Source organism: Hyposmocoma kahamanoa, unplaced genomic scaffold (assembly GCF_003589595.1).
Source record: "Hyposmocoma kahamanoa isolate Upper Pololo Valley unplaced genomic scaffold, ASM358959v1 93, whole genome shotgun sequence".
NCBI classification, from domain to species: domain Eukaryota; kingdom Metazoa; phylum Arthropoda; class Insecta; order Lepidoptera; family Cosmopterigidae; genus Hyposmocoma; species Hyposmocoma kahamanoa.
In genome coordinates, this window is record NW_020654810.1 from 19,907,201 (window position 1) to 19,925,401 (window position 18,201).

Genomic DNA, 18,201 nt, shown 5'->3' on the forward strand with positions numbered 1-18,201 from the left:
CACGAGGCCGTTTTATTGTTTGTTAGGGGAGCAATAAATTCCCCAAAGACGTATTCCATTTTCAAATTTATTAGCAAAAAATCTGCCTTTACGACTGTGTAAACTTGCCAGTATGAAACAAGTGATTAAAGAGTACCTATCTAAGTTCTTTTTGCATGACTCTCGTATGGAAAAGCTAAAACTTTCCAGTTTTTTGTATAACAAATGAAATATGAATTATGTTTTTATAAAGTTTTTGCGCGTTAGACGCAACGTTCGCCCTTGTGCCTTTATTTTATGTCCTTGCCTTTTTATGAAGTAAGTACTGTGAAAGAGAGCACCTTATACTAGGTCACTAATTTAAATATAGTATAAACCGACTAAATTTGTTTTGTTCGTTCAATCAGATCTATATTAGGTGCCACGGTCCTCAAGATTGAGTAATGCTGTCGTTAGAATAAGCTTATTCATAACTTTTGAGCGGCGGACCGACTAAATCTAGTTTTTTGCGGCTGGAAATACTAAATGGCGGCTTTTTACCTAATTTCAAAAATTCGGCTATGGTTATGCTAGAATACAGACGCCTCTAAGTCAATGTACAATATATTTCTTAAAACAAATAAAAACTTTGAAATAACGGCGTTTAAGTAATTAGTTTGTCTCGTGATTTTGTATTTCTGTACTTTTTCAGGGGAAAAGGGGACATGTGGAATTAAAAGTACCATATATTAATTGATTCAATATTTTATTTTCATTGCTCCAAAATATACACAATGACAATATTGTAAATCTGGATTCTGGATAAATCCACATTTGCATAGTGTCTTCAAGGTGTTTCAAATTTAAAAGTGATTACATGTAGAACATGAAAGATAACTTGTTACAATGCGTTGCAAGCAGACACTCCAGCGAGGTGCCTCGAAAGAAATGTCTTTTTTACATAATTGTACCGAGCGGCGCCAGCGCGGACGCCGCTTATGCCGCTTGCGCACTACGCCTACGTACGTACGATAAGATGCAAGTAAAATTAGTAAATTCACTGTTCCTACATTAAATGAATATTTACAAATAAAACTTTAAAGGAACGCTTTGCAAACATTCAACAAACTTGAGATCGTCTTAACGTAAAGATGGTAAGATATAAAATTTTCAAAAAAGTTTAAGAACGAAAGTCTAAAACGTTTTGCTGAATTAATATTTACAAGATTACAAATTTAAAAAATGAAATTGTGCCAAATCACATATTACAGCTTTCGCAAATAAATAACAATTGAATTTAGCCTAGAATAATTTCTTTGATAAACAAAACAATAAAAAATAATTGCATTCAACAAAGCTACGATAACAAATTTAATATAAATTAATGATAAAAGAAATGTACAATTTTTACAAAGCTAAGGGGATCACTTTTATTATTATCACTGTAGAGTAGTGTTATCGTCAGTTAGTTGCGATTAACGTAATTGTACGCCCAACAAACCAGAGCGGCATTCTGAGGCGTACTTTCCCTATCGTATCATGGTGAATACAATTCTATAATACTTACGTCTAATTATAATTATTGCATTCGCTATTTACAATTGAAATCATTCATTATTCATGTTCTGTAATTCTCTATCATTACTACATTATCCAACCAATAAAGATTTTAATAGCCATACACAAATCGTGTTTCTGAAAACTTTAAGGTAACTGATTCACAATAGTCCCTATTTATAATTCATCAATAATAATTGTGCATACAATTCAAATTATCTAAAACTATTGTAAAGGCAAGTGGGTGATGCATCAATTTACACTTTTATTAAGAATGCCATTTGCATTGGTGTATCTGAAATACCTAAGAGAAAAAATCTTATAAGATATCTTAAAATTACGTGGTGTTATAGCAGCGTGGTCACCCCATGGGGCCAATAATTGTATCACTTACATCTAAACAAGTAAAACCACAGGCGTCAATTTATTTAAATAACATTTAGTTGTCTGTACTAATACACTAGTAGCACTAATTATATTATTATGCTTTATTTGCACTCTAGACATCGATTATAATCCCACTGCAACTCCGTAAATAGTAGTTTCAAACCTACAAAGGGAGTTTCACTACGGACATATATGTTATGTGTGGGATGTCCTAAAGACGACGGTACTTTATGTATACATTAGCTATTTGTAAAGTGCATTCATTGCCTTGATATGGTCAGTTTGTTTCGTTGATAATCATAATCCTTGCATCCAAGTCATCTATTCGTTCCGTCACTCTCGTACGCTCCACTTGCATGTATTCTTAATTTGTCAGTTTTTCTTCATTCTTTGGCATTGTTTAGTGAGCTAAGGCTTTCACTAATCATTCATTGTTTTTTAACATAATTCTCCTGCTCCAACTTTTAAAGTATTGCACTGCTCAATCTACATAGAACTGCTCGATGATTTATTACTTATACATTTTTTGAAAACAGAAATGGTAGTTTAAAAAAAACGATATTATTATTACTATAATGATGACATAAAATACTTTGAGTATTATTTGTGTTGAAATATTATAAAATAATTAGATATTTTGTGACCTAATCTATTCAGTCAATTGAATCGAATCAAATAATAGCCTCTCTCGAAATAAAAGCTTACAAACATAGTACAGCGGTCGAGGGTTATAATCAGACTTACAATGAAGAGTTCAACTTTAGGTACCATATTCGATTCTGTGAACGTCTACCGCCACCGCTTCCTTCACGAGTAGCGGAAGGTAAGAAAAGAAAACATACGGAACAGCAGCACCGGGAAGGCGGCGACCGAGACGCGGCTCGCCAGCGGGTCTCATTGTCCAGTCCGGGTCCTCGAGGCTCAGAGCGAGTGCGCGTGCTCGTCCGCGGGTCAGACGTGCGACTCGAGCGGGGGCCGCGGCGGGGGCACCAGCGGCGAGGGCCACACGGCGTTGGCCGTGAGGTCGGGCGACGACGTGCGCGTGTGGCGCGCCGACCAGCCGTCCTTGTCGAAGTCCTTGGTGCCGCCCACGGTGTGGCGGCGCTTGATGCCGCGCTCGGGCATGCCGTTCTTGCGCTTGAGCTTGGTGGAGCGCCAGGCGCCGGCCTCGCGGCGCCGCACCACGTTCCACTCGCCCTTCTCCAGCTTGCTGAGGCGCTCGCCCTTGCTGAGCGACTCGGAGCGCTGCAGCCGCTCGTGGCGCTCGTGGCGCTCGAGCCGCTCGTGGCGCACGTTGAGCGACTCCGAGCGCAGCACGCGCTCGCCGTCGCGGCTCGGCGACTCGGCGCGCTTGAGCTTGGCGCCGTCGGGCTCCTCGGCCGAGGCGCCGTTGCGCTTGGCGCACTCGGGGTTCGGCCGCAGCCCGTTGTAGCCGGCGTACGGCGCGCGCTCGACCGTGCGGTCGTTGTCGGGCATCGCGTCGCCGCTCGAGTTCTGCGACCGCGTGTCGACGTCCTTCTCGTCGTCGTTGGCGGCCGCGTCGTGACTAGTCTTTTTTGGAATGATGCAGTTCTCCTTCTCGGAGTCGTCGGCGTCGTCGCGCGGCGGCCGGCGGGCGGCGGGGGCGGGGGCGGGGGCGGGCGGCTGCGGCCAGGCGCGCGGCGCGTCGGGCTCGTCGGCCGACGACGAGGACGAGTGTCGCGGGTCCCGCGCCAGCCACGCGGCCTTGAGCTGCCGCGCGCGCAGCGCGGGCGACACGCGCGCCGAGTGCTCGCTGGCGTCGGACGGCGAGCTGGCGCTGGACTTGCCCTCGTCCAGCTCGTCCTGGCACTCGTCCGCGTACGGGATGCTGCCGTCGTCGAGCGGCGACGAGTTGTTCAGCGTGCGCAGCTTCTGGTCGAAGGTGCTCGTCAGGGAGGACACCAGGTCGCCGGTGCCTGCAACAACGCGGCGGACGTCAGAGCGGGCCGGGGATTAGTCGGGTTAACACGGAGTACGGAAGCGTGTTAGGTTCGTCGCGTTCGTTAAGTGCGTGATGATGTCGGATGATGAATGAATGATGTCGGTATGTACAGTAGGCGGATGCGATGGCGTCGCGTCGACCTACGCTAGACGAATGCACGAGCATATTGAAGCCGTGCTGTCAGCAGCCTTTCGAAGCATTAGTTCTGGACTCGCCGTATTTGTATACGATTCGCGGTGGCGCGCGCCGCGTGACAGTCCCGTGACGTCACTCGGCGAGTGCCGTTTGAGAAAAGTTCGTGCGACAAATACAGCTAATCCGTGTTAACATCGCCGTCCGTACACGCACACACACACACTTGCAACACGCTCACATTCCTATACCTTTGGGTGTGGACAAAAGTAAGGCATGGTGTGTCTACTCTCTGACGTCAGTACTGGACACCTAGTGGAGCAAATAGCAGACACTTTAAAGTATAATTGGATGTCTAGACATTAGGGCATAACAAATAATATAGGAGCACAAAATAATAGTATACGATTACTATAAGTACATAAGTGAACTCTGTACGAGTGGGTCATTGATAAATAAAAATATTGTGTGGGCAATAAGGTACTTACCATCGATAGAGAAGTTATTGAGTGCGTGCGTGTGTCGCGTGATATCCTGCCGGCCGTGGCCCAGTGCTGCCATTGTCTCGATTTCGATTCTGCAATGAATATATAAAATACATTGGTTCGATTCATTGAACAACTACGGCTTTTGTTCTTAATAATATAAATATTATTAAACTGCTGAATACAAAAATTGTCAAAATAAATTCGAGCGGAAATACCACCCCTGACCGAAGAAGGAATTCCGAACTTACTTGCTATGTTGCTGATTAAAACGATGCGGCAGGCCATCATAGTCAGCAAGAGACGTAGTAAGGTGCGCAGGGGGTGACGTAAGCGGCGAGGCGGGCGGCGACCCTCCTGGCGACACTTCCAGCCGCTTGTCCGGCTCTGACCACTTCTTGTCGGGTTTAGAACGCGGTTTGCGCTGAATCTTTCGGTTTGCCGCCGATATTATCGACGAGACTATGTCACGGGTTGACACATCTTTGCCTGTGAATAAAATTATTAATATTACAGCGTTGTGTTTTGGAAGATGTCAAAGTTTTGGTCAGAAAGTTTGCGAAATATAACTATATGATCACAAGTATTAAAAATAACCAATTTGTTGTAATTATTAAGTTTTTTTAAGCTGTGGTAGCCTAATGCAGCCCCAAGCAGAGTTGCGTGCCAGCTCCAACCATATACTGGAAACCATTATCATTAGATGATTCGCCTTCAATGCGGCAGAATATTTCGCCTCGCATACGAAGCATTTATATTTTAACTGAAATTTTAATTTAATTTTTTAGTACTAACATAGTGTTAAAGAATCACATTGTTTACTACCAAAACTGGACTATTCGTTGTCTAATAAATAAAACTTATTATTATATTATTAGGGCCTAAACCCGCGCCTGTGAGGAGACCAGTGCCCGGCAGTGAGACTTAGAAATGGGTTGGTGAATCTTTTTTTTATCTTGCTTAAATATTAATAACATATATTCTTTGTTTGTGTTGCACTAAACACTCACCTTCAATTTTCTTGACGTTGTGGATGAGCAGGTCGCGCGATGGCGCCGGCGCAGGAGACAACTCCTCGGCGGCCGATGACGGTTCCACCGGGGGCTCCCCTTCTTCCTCCTCGAAGTACCAGTCGTACTGTAAATGACATAACATCATTAGTATTATTATTAATGCAACTCAAACGTTACAAAAAACAAATTTTTTGGATATGTGATATTGAATGTCAGAGTATTTCACTGTTATGATATTCAATAATTTTTTGTTATATTACTCCACCAATAGTTTGTTATTAATACAAAGATCGAACACTCAGAAAAAATTCCTTCGATCCGGCTGGATTCGAAGCAACGTCTTCTAGCAAACTGTGCTAAACGCTATGACAACTAAGCCACGGAACGAACCAGCTCATCTTACGAATTTTTCTATGTAAGCACAGGTTTTTGGTTTTTAACGACTTTTTTGCAGTAGCGCCATCTGTGAGAAATATATTTCTTCACTGGCCAGCTACCTTTTACAGCCACCATCAGCTGACTAGAGATGGCGCTTTGATAATTGTAATTAAGTTTATTGAATGTCAGAATGTTTCGCTATTAGGATATTTAGTTATTTGTAATTTGTAATTTTTAACTTACGGTTTCTCTTTCAAAACTCTCATTTTTTAAACTTTTATAAGTACGTTTTTAACCGACTTCGAAAAAGGAGGTTCTCAATTCGCGATTGCTCCGACATTTGTGAACCGATTTTGATGATTTTTTTGTTGGAAAGAGGGTACTTCAATAATGGTCCCATTTAAATTTGAAGAAAATATTCCGCCCTTAGGTGGCAAACTAGGATGAATGACTGGTGAGGTCGGCTTTTTTAGTACTCTGTGTTTAAACAGGATATTTATTTAAATCTATTTCAATGTTGTGCACAATTATCGGTTCCAAGCTTAAGAGTGTGTTAGTATTAAATCAGTTTTAAGTATCCATGGTTTGTGAACTGTTGTGTCTTATAAAAATAAATTAGCGATAATAAGATAACATGTCTCTAATAGTAACACAGACATCCGGAGTAAAGAGTATACTTACATGAGTGAGGAAAGATTCAATAATACGACACTGGCTCGACATATCGTTGACCATTGCGAGCATGTCGTCGGAAGCCGCGCGGACTAGCGTAGGCCCGAACACGATGGCGAGATTTCGCGCCTCCATTTTGTTAAACGCGGAGTGCGCGACCACTCGCCGTAGGTGCTGGATCAGGTACTTGAGTGTTTCGTAGTGCGCTTCTGGTAACGCGTGTACGAGACGCTTTAGTTCGCGCGCCCTTTCCGGTGACCGGTCAGCCGCTAGAAATAAAAAAATATAGCTTGGAAAATCGAATGAATAGTTAATATCAGATTTTCACTTGTCTAGGTCTTTACAAATTTCTTTGAATGAATACAACTGCGATAACGTTGAGACCGTCAAATGACACTTAGAGCTTAATTTCATATAAGTCTACACAAACCAATAATACCAAAAGAATGTAGATCAGGTTTTTGAATTAAATTTTTAACACCAATGGATTTTTTGTCAATTATATAAATTGAATTTGAAAATGAAATTGTTCTAAAAAATCCATTGGTGTTAAAAAAATTCATTAAAAAGCCTGATTTTCAGTAATTAGCAAAAACGTGCTTGATAGTTTGACTATTTTTAATGTTTTTAATTTATACATTGATTTTTCCGCAGGGATTTTATACATCACTTTGTAAGTATGGTCCTTCGAAGCGGATATACGTACCGATAAAAGCAGGATAAAGCTCAGCAGTGAGCAGGGGATCAGGCAGTCGTCGCAGATAAGCCTTGAGGAGGCTCGAAGCGACATGTACGTCCGCCCAGCGTGTGTCGCCCTCCGGTGGAGGCTCGCCCCTGTCCAACGCAGCCGCTAGGGCTGCCACGCCCGCGGCATTGCCTGGCACGCGGTATACGCCTACAGTTCGGAGGCCATATACCTGGAATTAAAAAAATATATATTGTACTTGTAGTCTTATAACATTTAAATGCTCCAAATTACCGATATTGTTATATTACATGTAACAATAAAGTTTTAAGCATCGAGTTTCTTAAATGAGGAAATAACAGTAGCACAGAACAACTTTTAGAGTAATAATTTACCTCAACAGCCTGTGCAGGAAGGGTAACCGCTCTGGGGACAAGCGGGTGCGTGGGGTCTGAGGGGCAGCGTTCGAGCGGCGCGCCCAGCCAGCCCGTGGTGGCGGTACTTTGAGCCGAGGCGCTGGTGCCGCCGTGCATACGACGCAACTGCTTCGCCATACGACCCTTCCACGTCTTGTTCTTTGGAGACGACGGGAGTGTGGGCGTGGGTGGACCTATTATAATAGTTACGGATGTTTGTTACGTGCACAAAATAGTAATCACAGTAAACTTTCAGGTTAGCTGTCAAACAATTACAATTTTTTAGCCCGCAATAGTTTTGGGTCATGGAAAAATTTCAATTTGGAAAAAAAATTCCAGATTTTTTTTCACATTTTTTCTATATTTTCCCACATTTGACGTAGACACCTGTCAAAAGTTGAAGTTTCTGAATGAAAAAAGGTATTTTTTCGTTGTGAAATTATTTTAAATCTCGTTTTTCTATAAGTGGCTTTTAGCTATTCAAGTTTATTTTATGATTCACGTTAAATAAAACTTAAAAATATATTTCTAAACGTAGAACATAATATGAGCCTTCGAAATTATATTTTTTCCAATTTTTCTAATTTTTCGGGAATTTTTTCGGAAAACTTTTCACTATATCAAATTTTTCGGAAAATTACCCAACAGTAGCTCGCAACAATACCTGATAACTGAAGTCGTTCACGAAATAGATGATACATCTTGATGATACTTAGTTGTTTTGCTCACTTTCTACATAAGTTACAACAAATGAAGTTCCGCCAACTTAGCATAGTAATATAATAAGTTTACGGACATACAAAATATTACAGAAGAAGTTTTACCAGTAGGCGATCGATTGCGTCCGATTTTCTTGCTTCTTTGCGGAGGTAGCGGCGAAGGACACTCGACGACGGCGACGGTGGGAGTGGGCACAGGAGCCGTCTGCGCAGGCGTGGGTTCCGCTGGCGGTGGCTCTGCAGAGTGCCTGCGCAAAGCTGCCAGCCATCGCTGTGCGTCTGCGGCACCTTCCGCCTGGAAAGAAATATTCTTATACCATTGCTCCATAATCACAGTTAGCCCGTAAGTCATACCTACTTAATAATGCAAGTTATTTGTCCATTTATTTTCAAAATTATACTTAAAAGACATACAGACATAGTAGAGTAGCAGCGATCTAGAATAGCGTATGTCTATTTTGAGAGACTAGATTGGATAATCATCCTAATGACAGCACCAGTACTGGCTCAGCAACACGTTAATTATGGACTGTATATACATGTATATACTTCAAAAATATATATATACGTATTTAAATTTCACTTTTCGTAAAGTGTCATCCTAATTTATTTCAATTCGTCACACTGGGACGCGATAAACTAGACCATGCAAAACGACTCTCTATTTCAGGGGTTCCCAAACGTAAAGTATTTATGTGGTCTGTGGTCATAACAGTTGAAAGTAGGAGAATATTCTGATAGAAAAACCTGCGCCTCTTGGTTCAAAAAAAAACACAGGTGTTTTTTCCGTGGTTATGGTACGAAATTCGTAATGATGATGGGGCTCATAGAAGAGAACTTACCTGTAGCAGCAGTTCAGCACCGGCGGCCGTGGTGACGCGTACCACGTGCTTGCGTTTGGTGTAGTCGTCGGCCAGTGCCGCGAGTGAGTAACGCACGTCCAGGGCGTCACGAGAGCCGCTCGCCGCTTCCGATCCTGAGCCGCTTACTGCGCCGGGGCTCTGCAACAATACAAAATTAACATTTAGATAAGGTTTGACCAAGTTTATTCAATAATGGACTGTCGTTTACGAAAAGAAGAAGAAATCAATGATTATTCCTTCATTCAAGAATTGTCTCCGTATTGTTTTTAATTTCTGTTCAAATACACGTTAAAGAAATAAATCACATATATAAACCACTTCATACATATAATGAAGTCTCAAAGTGAGGTAAGTTATTTTAAATTAATTTCAAGGTAATTATCTAGCACATCATTATCTACCCAAACAATATTCTGCGGCGTTCAAAAACAAGTTGTGGACAAATCGTGTGAAACTAAACGACAGCGCTCACGGAACTAAAATAAAAAATGCTTTGGTTAGCTTTCACCCCTTAATTATAGGTATTACCTTTCCAAAATGAATAGTTGAACGTAAATCAGACAAGTGCTTAGAATGCAGCTCGTGTTTTTAGCTCTCATTATCTTTGTGAAGGCGGCATTAATCAAATGAGACTCGCGACAGAGCAAGCGCATCTGGGTTACCGGGTACTGAGAATTGTCCGAAAAACATTGGCCGATCTCTAATTTTTTAAGTTCATTTTAATCGTTTATTAGTTTCAAGTTAATCGATATCTTGTTGCTGTCGACTCAATTGGAACATTTCTTTACAATATATTTTCAAGGCAACTTGAATGTACATTGTAGGTGTAGTTATGGTGCGACCAATGTCAGTTACCTATGAAAGATAACGGAGATTTTCCTAAGTGTTACCTGAAAGGGTGTTAATAGGCCGCAGCCTTCAAATGGACGCTAACAAATGTGAATAGTTGCATCCCACGCGTTTAATACAGATAAATAGCTGGAGTGTAGGCTGTGTTAAGTAGCCGCGCACTCTGTTTACCTGCCCGAGGCGCATGGCGAGCCTACTTAGTCGGAGGAAATCGAAAGTGCAAATGCGGTCGCGTCTTCCGTAGCTTTCTGCAAGGCACACGCTCCACCGCCCTTGGCGAACCTTTAGATGCCTATCTACGCAATTAGTTTGCAGCAGCCTGACAACTAGCGTAAAGAGGACAGCGGAGAAATTAATGCTCAAGTAAGAGTTGTTCTGAATAAAGTGCGAATACCTGTGTTATTAACTTTCCGTGAGCCAGTAGATACAATCGGCCTTTTGGTTTATATGGGAACCTTCTCGCTTTCAATATACACAAAAAATTACCAGACGTTAGATAAGGATCCACACATTACTGCTGTCTGACCCACATACGATGCGTATGCAATACTAAAATGTAAGTAAAAAAACTTGTTTGGATTTTCGGCGACAACGTTTCACGATCGCAACATATTCACATCAAATGCAATTAGCGGGTCAACGTCTCTTCGGAAGTGGCACAGTGACGTAACGTTGTCGTGCGCACGCGCACCTCCGCAGGAAAGATGCTAACCGACAATTAGCAGGGATGCGTAACGAGGATGCTCTATCAGGTCCAATTAGTTCTGATGTAACCCCTTTCTGGCGGCAATTATGTAGAAAGTATAAACGAAAGAAATTAGAAACCTCTCGAGCAATTGACCGATAAACGTAGGCAGTAGCGGCACCTCTATCGGCGGGTTGTAATAACGCATTACTTGTAGGTCAATTGGCTATACCTTCCAATAAACCTATTGGCGAGTCGCTATGTCGCCTCCGCCTTTTTCTTCTCACAGTACGTCGCGAATCGATCGTCTCTATAATTATTTTACGATGTTTTAGTGTTGTTCTCAATTAATTTATTATCGCTGTGATTGCTTAATGGGAAAGGCCATGGTTAAAACAAAATTAAATACATGTTTCTAAGTATTTCATCTATCTTACGTTCTCTTTTGTTTTACTTGACAAATTGCACAAACATTGAATTGCGACTATTTCCCAGACATCAATTCGTCAAGGGTGTACCTGGAGTGGTCACGATTGCTCTATTACCCTTTAGGTTTTGCCTTCGTGCATCAATTAACTTATACGGATGGTCAAGGTAATGTTAAAGTTAACATTTACTCCATCAAAATTAATGTCGTTAATCCAGTACATACATATCGGGTCTGTCAGTGGGGATTGTCTTATAATAAAACAATTGCAATGTTTATTCTGGTGGATGTACAATACGTTGGGAACCGTCCAAACCTTGTCGTAAAATTTACCAACAGGAATATAAAATCATCGATTATAAAGACTTTTCTTGTCTTTTGATTTATAATCTTTAATAGAATTTTCACGAAATTTTCGTTTTCCTTCTGTAATAATTGGAAACAAAGAGTAGGAAGTCTCACCAGAATATCGGTGTACCAGAGCGTCATGATTTGGCCAAAATCCATGCACGTCACGGGTGAGTACGAGACCGACACGTCGTGGTCATTGTCACGCCTTGTCCGAACACATTTCACAGCAATATGCACTATGATTGATAAACCCCTATCGATCAATCTATATAAGATTGAAACTGTTTCGACCTTAAACTGTGGAGGTCAACGATCTTAACGTCATTTATAAACTTCTGAAATTGCACTCTGAAACCGCCACTGGATTGATCACAATCACAACCGCAAAATTCGAAGTATTTATTATTGAAACCGTTATAAATCAGTCATTTCGATAGGCACGATCAACGCTGTGAATAAACTCAGTGACAAAAAATTGAAGCGGAATTATAAATAATTTCCGCATGCAGTAGCGCTGCGGGCGGGCGGCGCTTGCGACCGTCTGAAGGACTATGGCGCGGCACTCGCGTTGATCTGCGTCTGCGCAGAGAAAGTGCTCGCGCAGACTCCGTGGCGTCTGCCAAAATGCTCGTTTTCACGGTTCCGAAATTGATGAGTTTCCGGATGAACCGTTTGGTACAATAGTGTTCGCGCTCTGTTAGATGTTTGTGGGTTTGGCGGTCGGTAGTTTTACTTTCGTTTAATTAAAGCTATAGAGCGTGTTTTATATTTATCTAGTCACGGGGTTGTTTCATGTTTTGTGTCAACTGCGTAATTTCAGCAATTTCTGCTGTAATATTAATTTCTGTGTTGTTTAATCATTTGTTTGTAACAGAAATCAGCATACATCTACTTAATTGAATAGTAGTTTATTATTTATGTGAAATCCCAAGCAGCCGTTATGGTCGTAAACTTAACCGGCGATCGCATCGCGCGGTAATCGCGATTCGTCATCCATTTCCCGCGCCCGCCGCCGCCGCGGCCAGGGCTGACTGTATTATATTGCTGCTTTATGACTGATTTACACTGTTATTAATGACTTGTCACACAAGATTTGTTACATTCACTATGACGCCAAATGAGTTAAATCCGCTAACGAATTCTCAGAATCTACATACTTTTTACAAATCTCAATCGCCGTGGACACCTTGTTTGCAAAAGTCGCCGCGGTGAGCTAAATTACCTGTAGACGTTGCCTGATTTCTGACAGCCCTGTTAAAGTAAGCTGTCGGCGGTTTGTCATTGACCTCTTGATAGAAATTTTCGCGCTTTCCGTCAACGCAGAATTAGATTAAGATAAATCGTTTGTTGAAATCGAACATAACAAGAACTTCACACAATTCATGTTTGTATGACGTCCGAGAAACAGGAGATCAATAAACCCTTTTTGTAAATTCTGCGCAATAGACGAATAGAGTTTATTTCTTATGAGAGAGAAGAATTAAAGTACAAAGTTCAGTTGATTGAGTTTGTTTAAAGAATGTTTATAAGGTAAATTAGATATTTTTCAAGTGAGGTTGCTTAACAGCTTTTCATGTGCACCATACTCAAAAACGGTCGGTCATCAACAGACGCGCGCGCAATGATTGATGGCACAACGAATGGTATAGTCTCATCCGTTTTCAAAGCTTTTAAAGGCGCTTTCTGCAAATAAGACCTTTTTGTTTCCATAATATTTGCATTTCTATTTTACGTAACTGTTGCGGCAATCCATTCAAAACTTTGGAATAGCCTTTCGAGTTTATTGGTAGTAGATATTACGGTATTGTAGTAGGTACATTTATCGTGACTAAGTGACGAATAAACAATAAAAGCTTTACTCGATGACTCAGCGGCGTCTAGCATTTTATAGAGCGGCTCTTTTAAGTTAGTACCTCACGATATTTGGACAATAATGAGTCACTATTGCGTAAGGTAGAGAGCCTATACAAGCCCACGAAGGTTTTTTTGAGGATTGTCGTAGATACGAATTATTCAGCGATCAGTTCAGTGTTACATAAACGTAATAGTGGTAGCCGTGTAATGATACCGGTAAACCAGCTGTTGTCATTTCTTGGAGGAAGCGAAACGATCGTTGTCTTTTATTAGGATGAAGAATTTATTGCACTTGCATTTCTTCCTACACACTCAAGGAAGTGGTCGGATGTGCTTCCACAATGATGTGAAAAAATATCTGGTAAGAATGAGAGTAGACCAAGGATGTTGGGTAGCAAATATAAAAATATCATAGATTTAACTGCATTCACTGTAACAGAAACCAGATCGGCTGGAGTCATTGGGCTCATCCTAACAGCGATTACGTCAGTCCCAACGTCATAGCTGCACGCATTTGGGTCAAATGTTATTACAATGTTTTATAACCCATTTTGTGACTATTTATAAATGAAATTGTTAGGAAATATGGGTAGCAGCCTGATTGAAACTAGGGCAGAAAATTAGCATAATAAATTTCATATTTTACTATTTCATAAAGCCATGAAACTTTAATGGGTTCGTGAGTATAATTTATGAAATTTTGGGCGTGAAAATCTTAATTAAAGGCAACTGACATATTATGTAGGTTTTGTGAATTACATAAGAGTTATTATTCAGTTGTACACAAATTTATAATAAGATTTATTGTACAAAAACATTCCACAATAACATTTTATTACGACCTCAGTGTCACTATGTTACGACGACTATTATTTGAGAACTTCTATGGCCCAATATGAACTTACGTATTAAAAATCCCTAACGATTTTCTGGAAATTGCAGGTCAAAAATGAATTGTTTTTAATTCAAACTTTTCTTTTTCTAAATTTTGAGAGCTCTTTACAAAAAACCAACAAATAATCTGGTTAAATTTTCCATTTATTTCAATACCACTAAAAGAACAACTCCTTTATTTATTATTATGCTTATAATTATATGTTTATTCTTTATTATATTGGCAAAATCAGCAAATATGTAAACTGGATCATTTAAACAGTTGAAAGTTCAGTAGAACGAAAAAGTACCTACGATAACGGTTAACATAAAAGAATAGATATCATGTCTTAATTTTTTACGATATTAACCGTATTAATGAATAAGAAATTGAGGCCACTTTATCAGTAAACAAGTAGAGCTATTGTGCAACTCAACTCACACAAAATAAATTTGTTTATAGGTGTAAACGTATTATAATTATTCCCTATATTTTAATTGTTGAGTTTGGTTTTTTATTATCTTTTGGGGTGTCATTTGTGTTAGTCAAATAAATGTATTTGTTTCGTCTTTCTTTCTCTTTGTAATAGTTATATAAGACGAATGGAGCTTGGAAGTTGTGATCAAGTTGCAAGTTTTGAGGGATTGCTTTGTAGAAATAGCGTTATAATGCTCAAGTTTTGGGGAGTTTCTAAAAATAGGCTAGTATTATGTGATGGAAAATCACGAATTTCCTGTTATTTGTGTTTCATTTCTATTGTTGTAATTTTGGGTAAAATACAGCTGTAATTATTTATATGGAATAAATTGAAAACGAACATAACCTAACCTTTGTCGACTGCTCGATTCGTCTTACGTGTGACGTAACACGGTATCATTTCTACAATTGATAAGTAAAATTGACTAAGCGATATTTTTGACATTGTTCAGAGGTATAATTTCAAGTTTGCATTTTTAGAAATAAAATTATTTAAAACCGCTTTACCGAATTTGAATGTCCTACACGCTATATTATATAATACATTCAAATTTGTATATAAATATGAAAAAACATTCGATTAAAGGTTACCCACTTCTGGTGTCCCGATTTTATCTTAGGGTACAGTGAATTGATCCTTATTAACACTGAGTTATAAGAATTTTTGACAAAAAAATTGATTATGCCTAGCTATGACAGTTTCCTTGTATCTCCCATGATTTCGAATTTCTCATACAGTATATACAAGATTTAAATCTAACGTTCTTGTGCACAAGAATTAAAACGATATCTAGCCCTTAATCAAAAAAAGGTGCTATCATATTTTTTCAGCAATATATTCGCTATGTTTAGTAACATACTTAAGTTCCAAGCACATATCGTTAAAATATTCATCACCAAAAGAAAACGAGATCTTCGCTTTAAAAAAATAGGATGGAAATAACATCTGTGACCCTTAATTACCAGGGAACCATTGCAATATTGTATAGAAAGAGCATTGAGACTTGCTTTTGTTTTAGGGTTACCATATTTACGAAATTTGCATGGTGCAATAAAATTATTATTGATTACTTTGTTTATTCTAGAGTGAAACCAGTTAGGTAAAAAGCTATCTTACAGTTATGCGAGAAAGGTGCAATCCGACTTTAATAAGGCGCATTGTCCGTTATACAGCAGAGCGCATAGGAGCTGTAAATTTGAAAATTTGTTGGAAAAACAGCTCTTGTAGATTATGGATAAAAAAAGTTGCTAAAGCCCGACTTATAAATCGGGTTAGTAATTAATGTAGGTAGGTATTTGAGGCTTTAGTTATTAGTAAAAAAAATATTATAGAAATAAGCACATTTTCTTTGTGGTCTGAAAGAAGAAATTTCTTTTAGAAATAAGTCGTACCACTTGTTTGCGTTTTCCTTTTATTAAATGTGATTTGTATGTTTTTTCTGTACAATAAACTATACGTATATACGTATAGTGCAGTAAATACGTATGACTATTTTTAGTATATTGTATACAAATGTGTTTGTTACGCACTTGTATACTCGACCTACTAACATAATAAACACTTTTTTCTCGATCCGTTTCTTCACTCAATGTTTGATTGCCTCTATTATACTCGTTACGCTAAGACGAGTGACGTTTTGTTTGCACTGCGTCGGCCATCGGCGCACGCGCAGGCGACCGACCCCGAAACGCAACCGGCCGGCACAGTACGCTTCCTCAGAAGCTGATCGATCGTGCGGACATGTGTGTTAAATACACTAAGTTTCTTTACTTTTGCTATTTTATTTTTAAGAAATTAATAAGGTGTTTGTATAAATTTACATTACAAAATTTATTATGTATGTATTATAACAAATTTTTATAAGTTTTTTATTTTTTTTAAATTCTCTTGTGGTCATTTACAGTAGCGGCGAAGGTAAGCAAAAAGGTGACGACTTTATTTACATTTTCACGGTAGGTAGAGCGAACCCTGTGTCATACTCGTGATGTACTACTGATGTAAGATCCGCTTCTGAATCACACATTGTTTTATTTGTAACGTGCATACAATTAGTATAGAAAGTAAAGTCATAATCGGCAATAGCTACCCACTCGCCATTGACGCGGAAGTTCTGGAAGAGACGCTGTATGTGGGTGTTCGGGTGTAATTGTTTAAGGATGAGTGAGCGCAGTTTACGGGGCGAAAGTCGTAATTTTGTAACTAGATAAAAAAGAAATACGTATTAAATGTCTTACTAATTATTCGTGTTTGTTTAGGCTTAATCAATAGCTATATGATAATTAACACACTATTTTTTGCTACACTATTAGCACTTATGTGGTTCATATTTAATAAATAATAATATGTTCAATAAAAGGCTAAGAAAGTTTAAACTAATAATATTTATTAAATAAAATAATATGCTCGTTACACTTGTGAATAATTTGGAAGAGAGACAAAGAATGGCCAACGATGTTGTCAATGACAGTACTGGTTTTGCTACATTCGTACTTCAATATTTTCTGTTTATTTTACACTATGAAATTTTATGTTCTGCATTGAACAATATAAATGGCAATATAATTGAACATTATATCTACAAAAAACATTTGATAATTTTCAGGTTTTCGACATCAAATTGAATCGTATCCAGAAGAATTATTTCCGCAATAGTATCTAAGCGCGGCGGTTGACCCCGGTAATACGGACGCACGCATCGCAAGCAGTGCGATGCGTACTGCATAAAGTAGAACCATTGTGGAATTCCTGATGTAATTGTTGCTGTTGCTTATGGTTTTAATAGCTTTCTTTTACTAATTTTTCTACTTAGTCACAAACTTTAAACTTTACTAGCCCTAATTTATATAGCCTAAGACAATAGAATGCTGTATAGTAAAAATAACAAGTGAACTTCGCCGTGTTGTTCCTTTTTTAGATAATTAAGTGCAGTTCAAAGTAGTAATCAACTCAAAACAAAGCTGGCTTTATTCTTTCAAGGTCTTGCCGCAATTTCTTCTTATTACGCCGAGTTCAAATGCATTCTCATTAATCAGCTTTAAGATCGATATCAACGTTCATCGTATTATATTGCGCAGACGCAACTCTACAAACACAAATACATCGCATGCGCATGCTTGCACGCATTTCGCAGAAGGTAGACACTCGGTCTGGTGTGCCCATAAGCACGTAGGGTTTACACTTCGCAGAATCGTGGGAGGGATTTATTTTGGGCGATAGTCAACTGTCAAGAAAATTTTATTTTCCACGGGAATATAAATAAAAATAGCATGTATTGGTAGGTAACGTAATCCAATAGACGTCAGTTGTATTTCTTTTCAAATCAGCTGGAATGCGAGAATTTTTCCTGGTTTTTTACTCGTGGTCAATAAATTGGTGTGATTCTGTGAATCACGAAAATGAATTTGATAATTGTATGGTAACCAGTTCGTGTTCCTCTTTTTCTATAGAGATTAAGT

At 39.3% G+C, this 18,201-nt stretch overlaps 1 protein-coding gene across 7 annotated transcripts in view; it reads right to left on the minus strand.

The window, feature by feature from the left end:
- Nucleotides 1-1,647: 1,647 nt before the first annotated feature.
- The window catches only part of LOC113237110 (rho GTPase-activating protein 21-B), a 580,603-nt gene continuing 564,049 nt past the window's right edge, over nt 1,648-18,201 (minus strand). For 6 of the 7 annotated variants that reach the window (XM_026473389.1, XM_026473384.1, XM_026473388.1 and 3 more), the window contains 9 exons: nt 9,208-9,366; nt 8,471-8,660; nt 7,626-7,840; nt 7,252-7,462; nt 6,555-6,814; nt 5,493-5,619; nt 4,734-4,971; nt 4,486-4,574; nt 1,648-3,839 (listed from right to left, as the gene is read on the minus strand). In XM_026473389.1, coding sequence (XP_026329174.1) covers nt 2,854-3,839; nt 4,486-4,574; nt 4,734-4,971; nt 5,493-5,619; nt 6,555-6,814; nt 7,252-7,462; nt 7,626-7,840; nt 8,471-8,660; nt 9,208-9,366 — 2,475 coding nt within the window. In that variant the 3' untranslated portion in view covers nt 1,648-2,853. Of the gene's footprint in view, nt 3,840-4,248; nt 4,310-4,485; nt 4,575-4,733; nt 4,972-5,492; nt 5,620-6,554; nt 6,815-7,251; nt 7,463-7,625; nt 7,841-8,470; nt 8,661-9,207; nt 9,367-18,201 lie in introns of all 7 variants that reach the window. The other variant, XM_026473390.1, reaches the window with a different exon arrangement.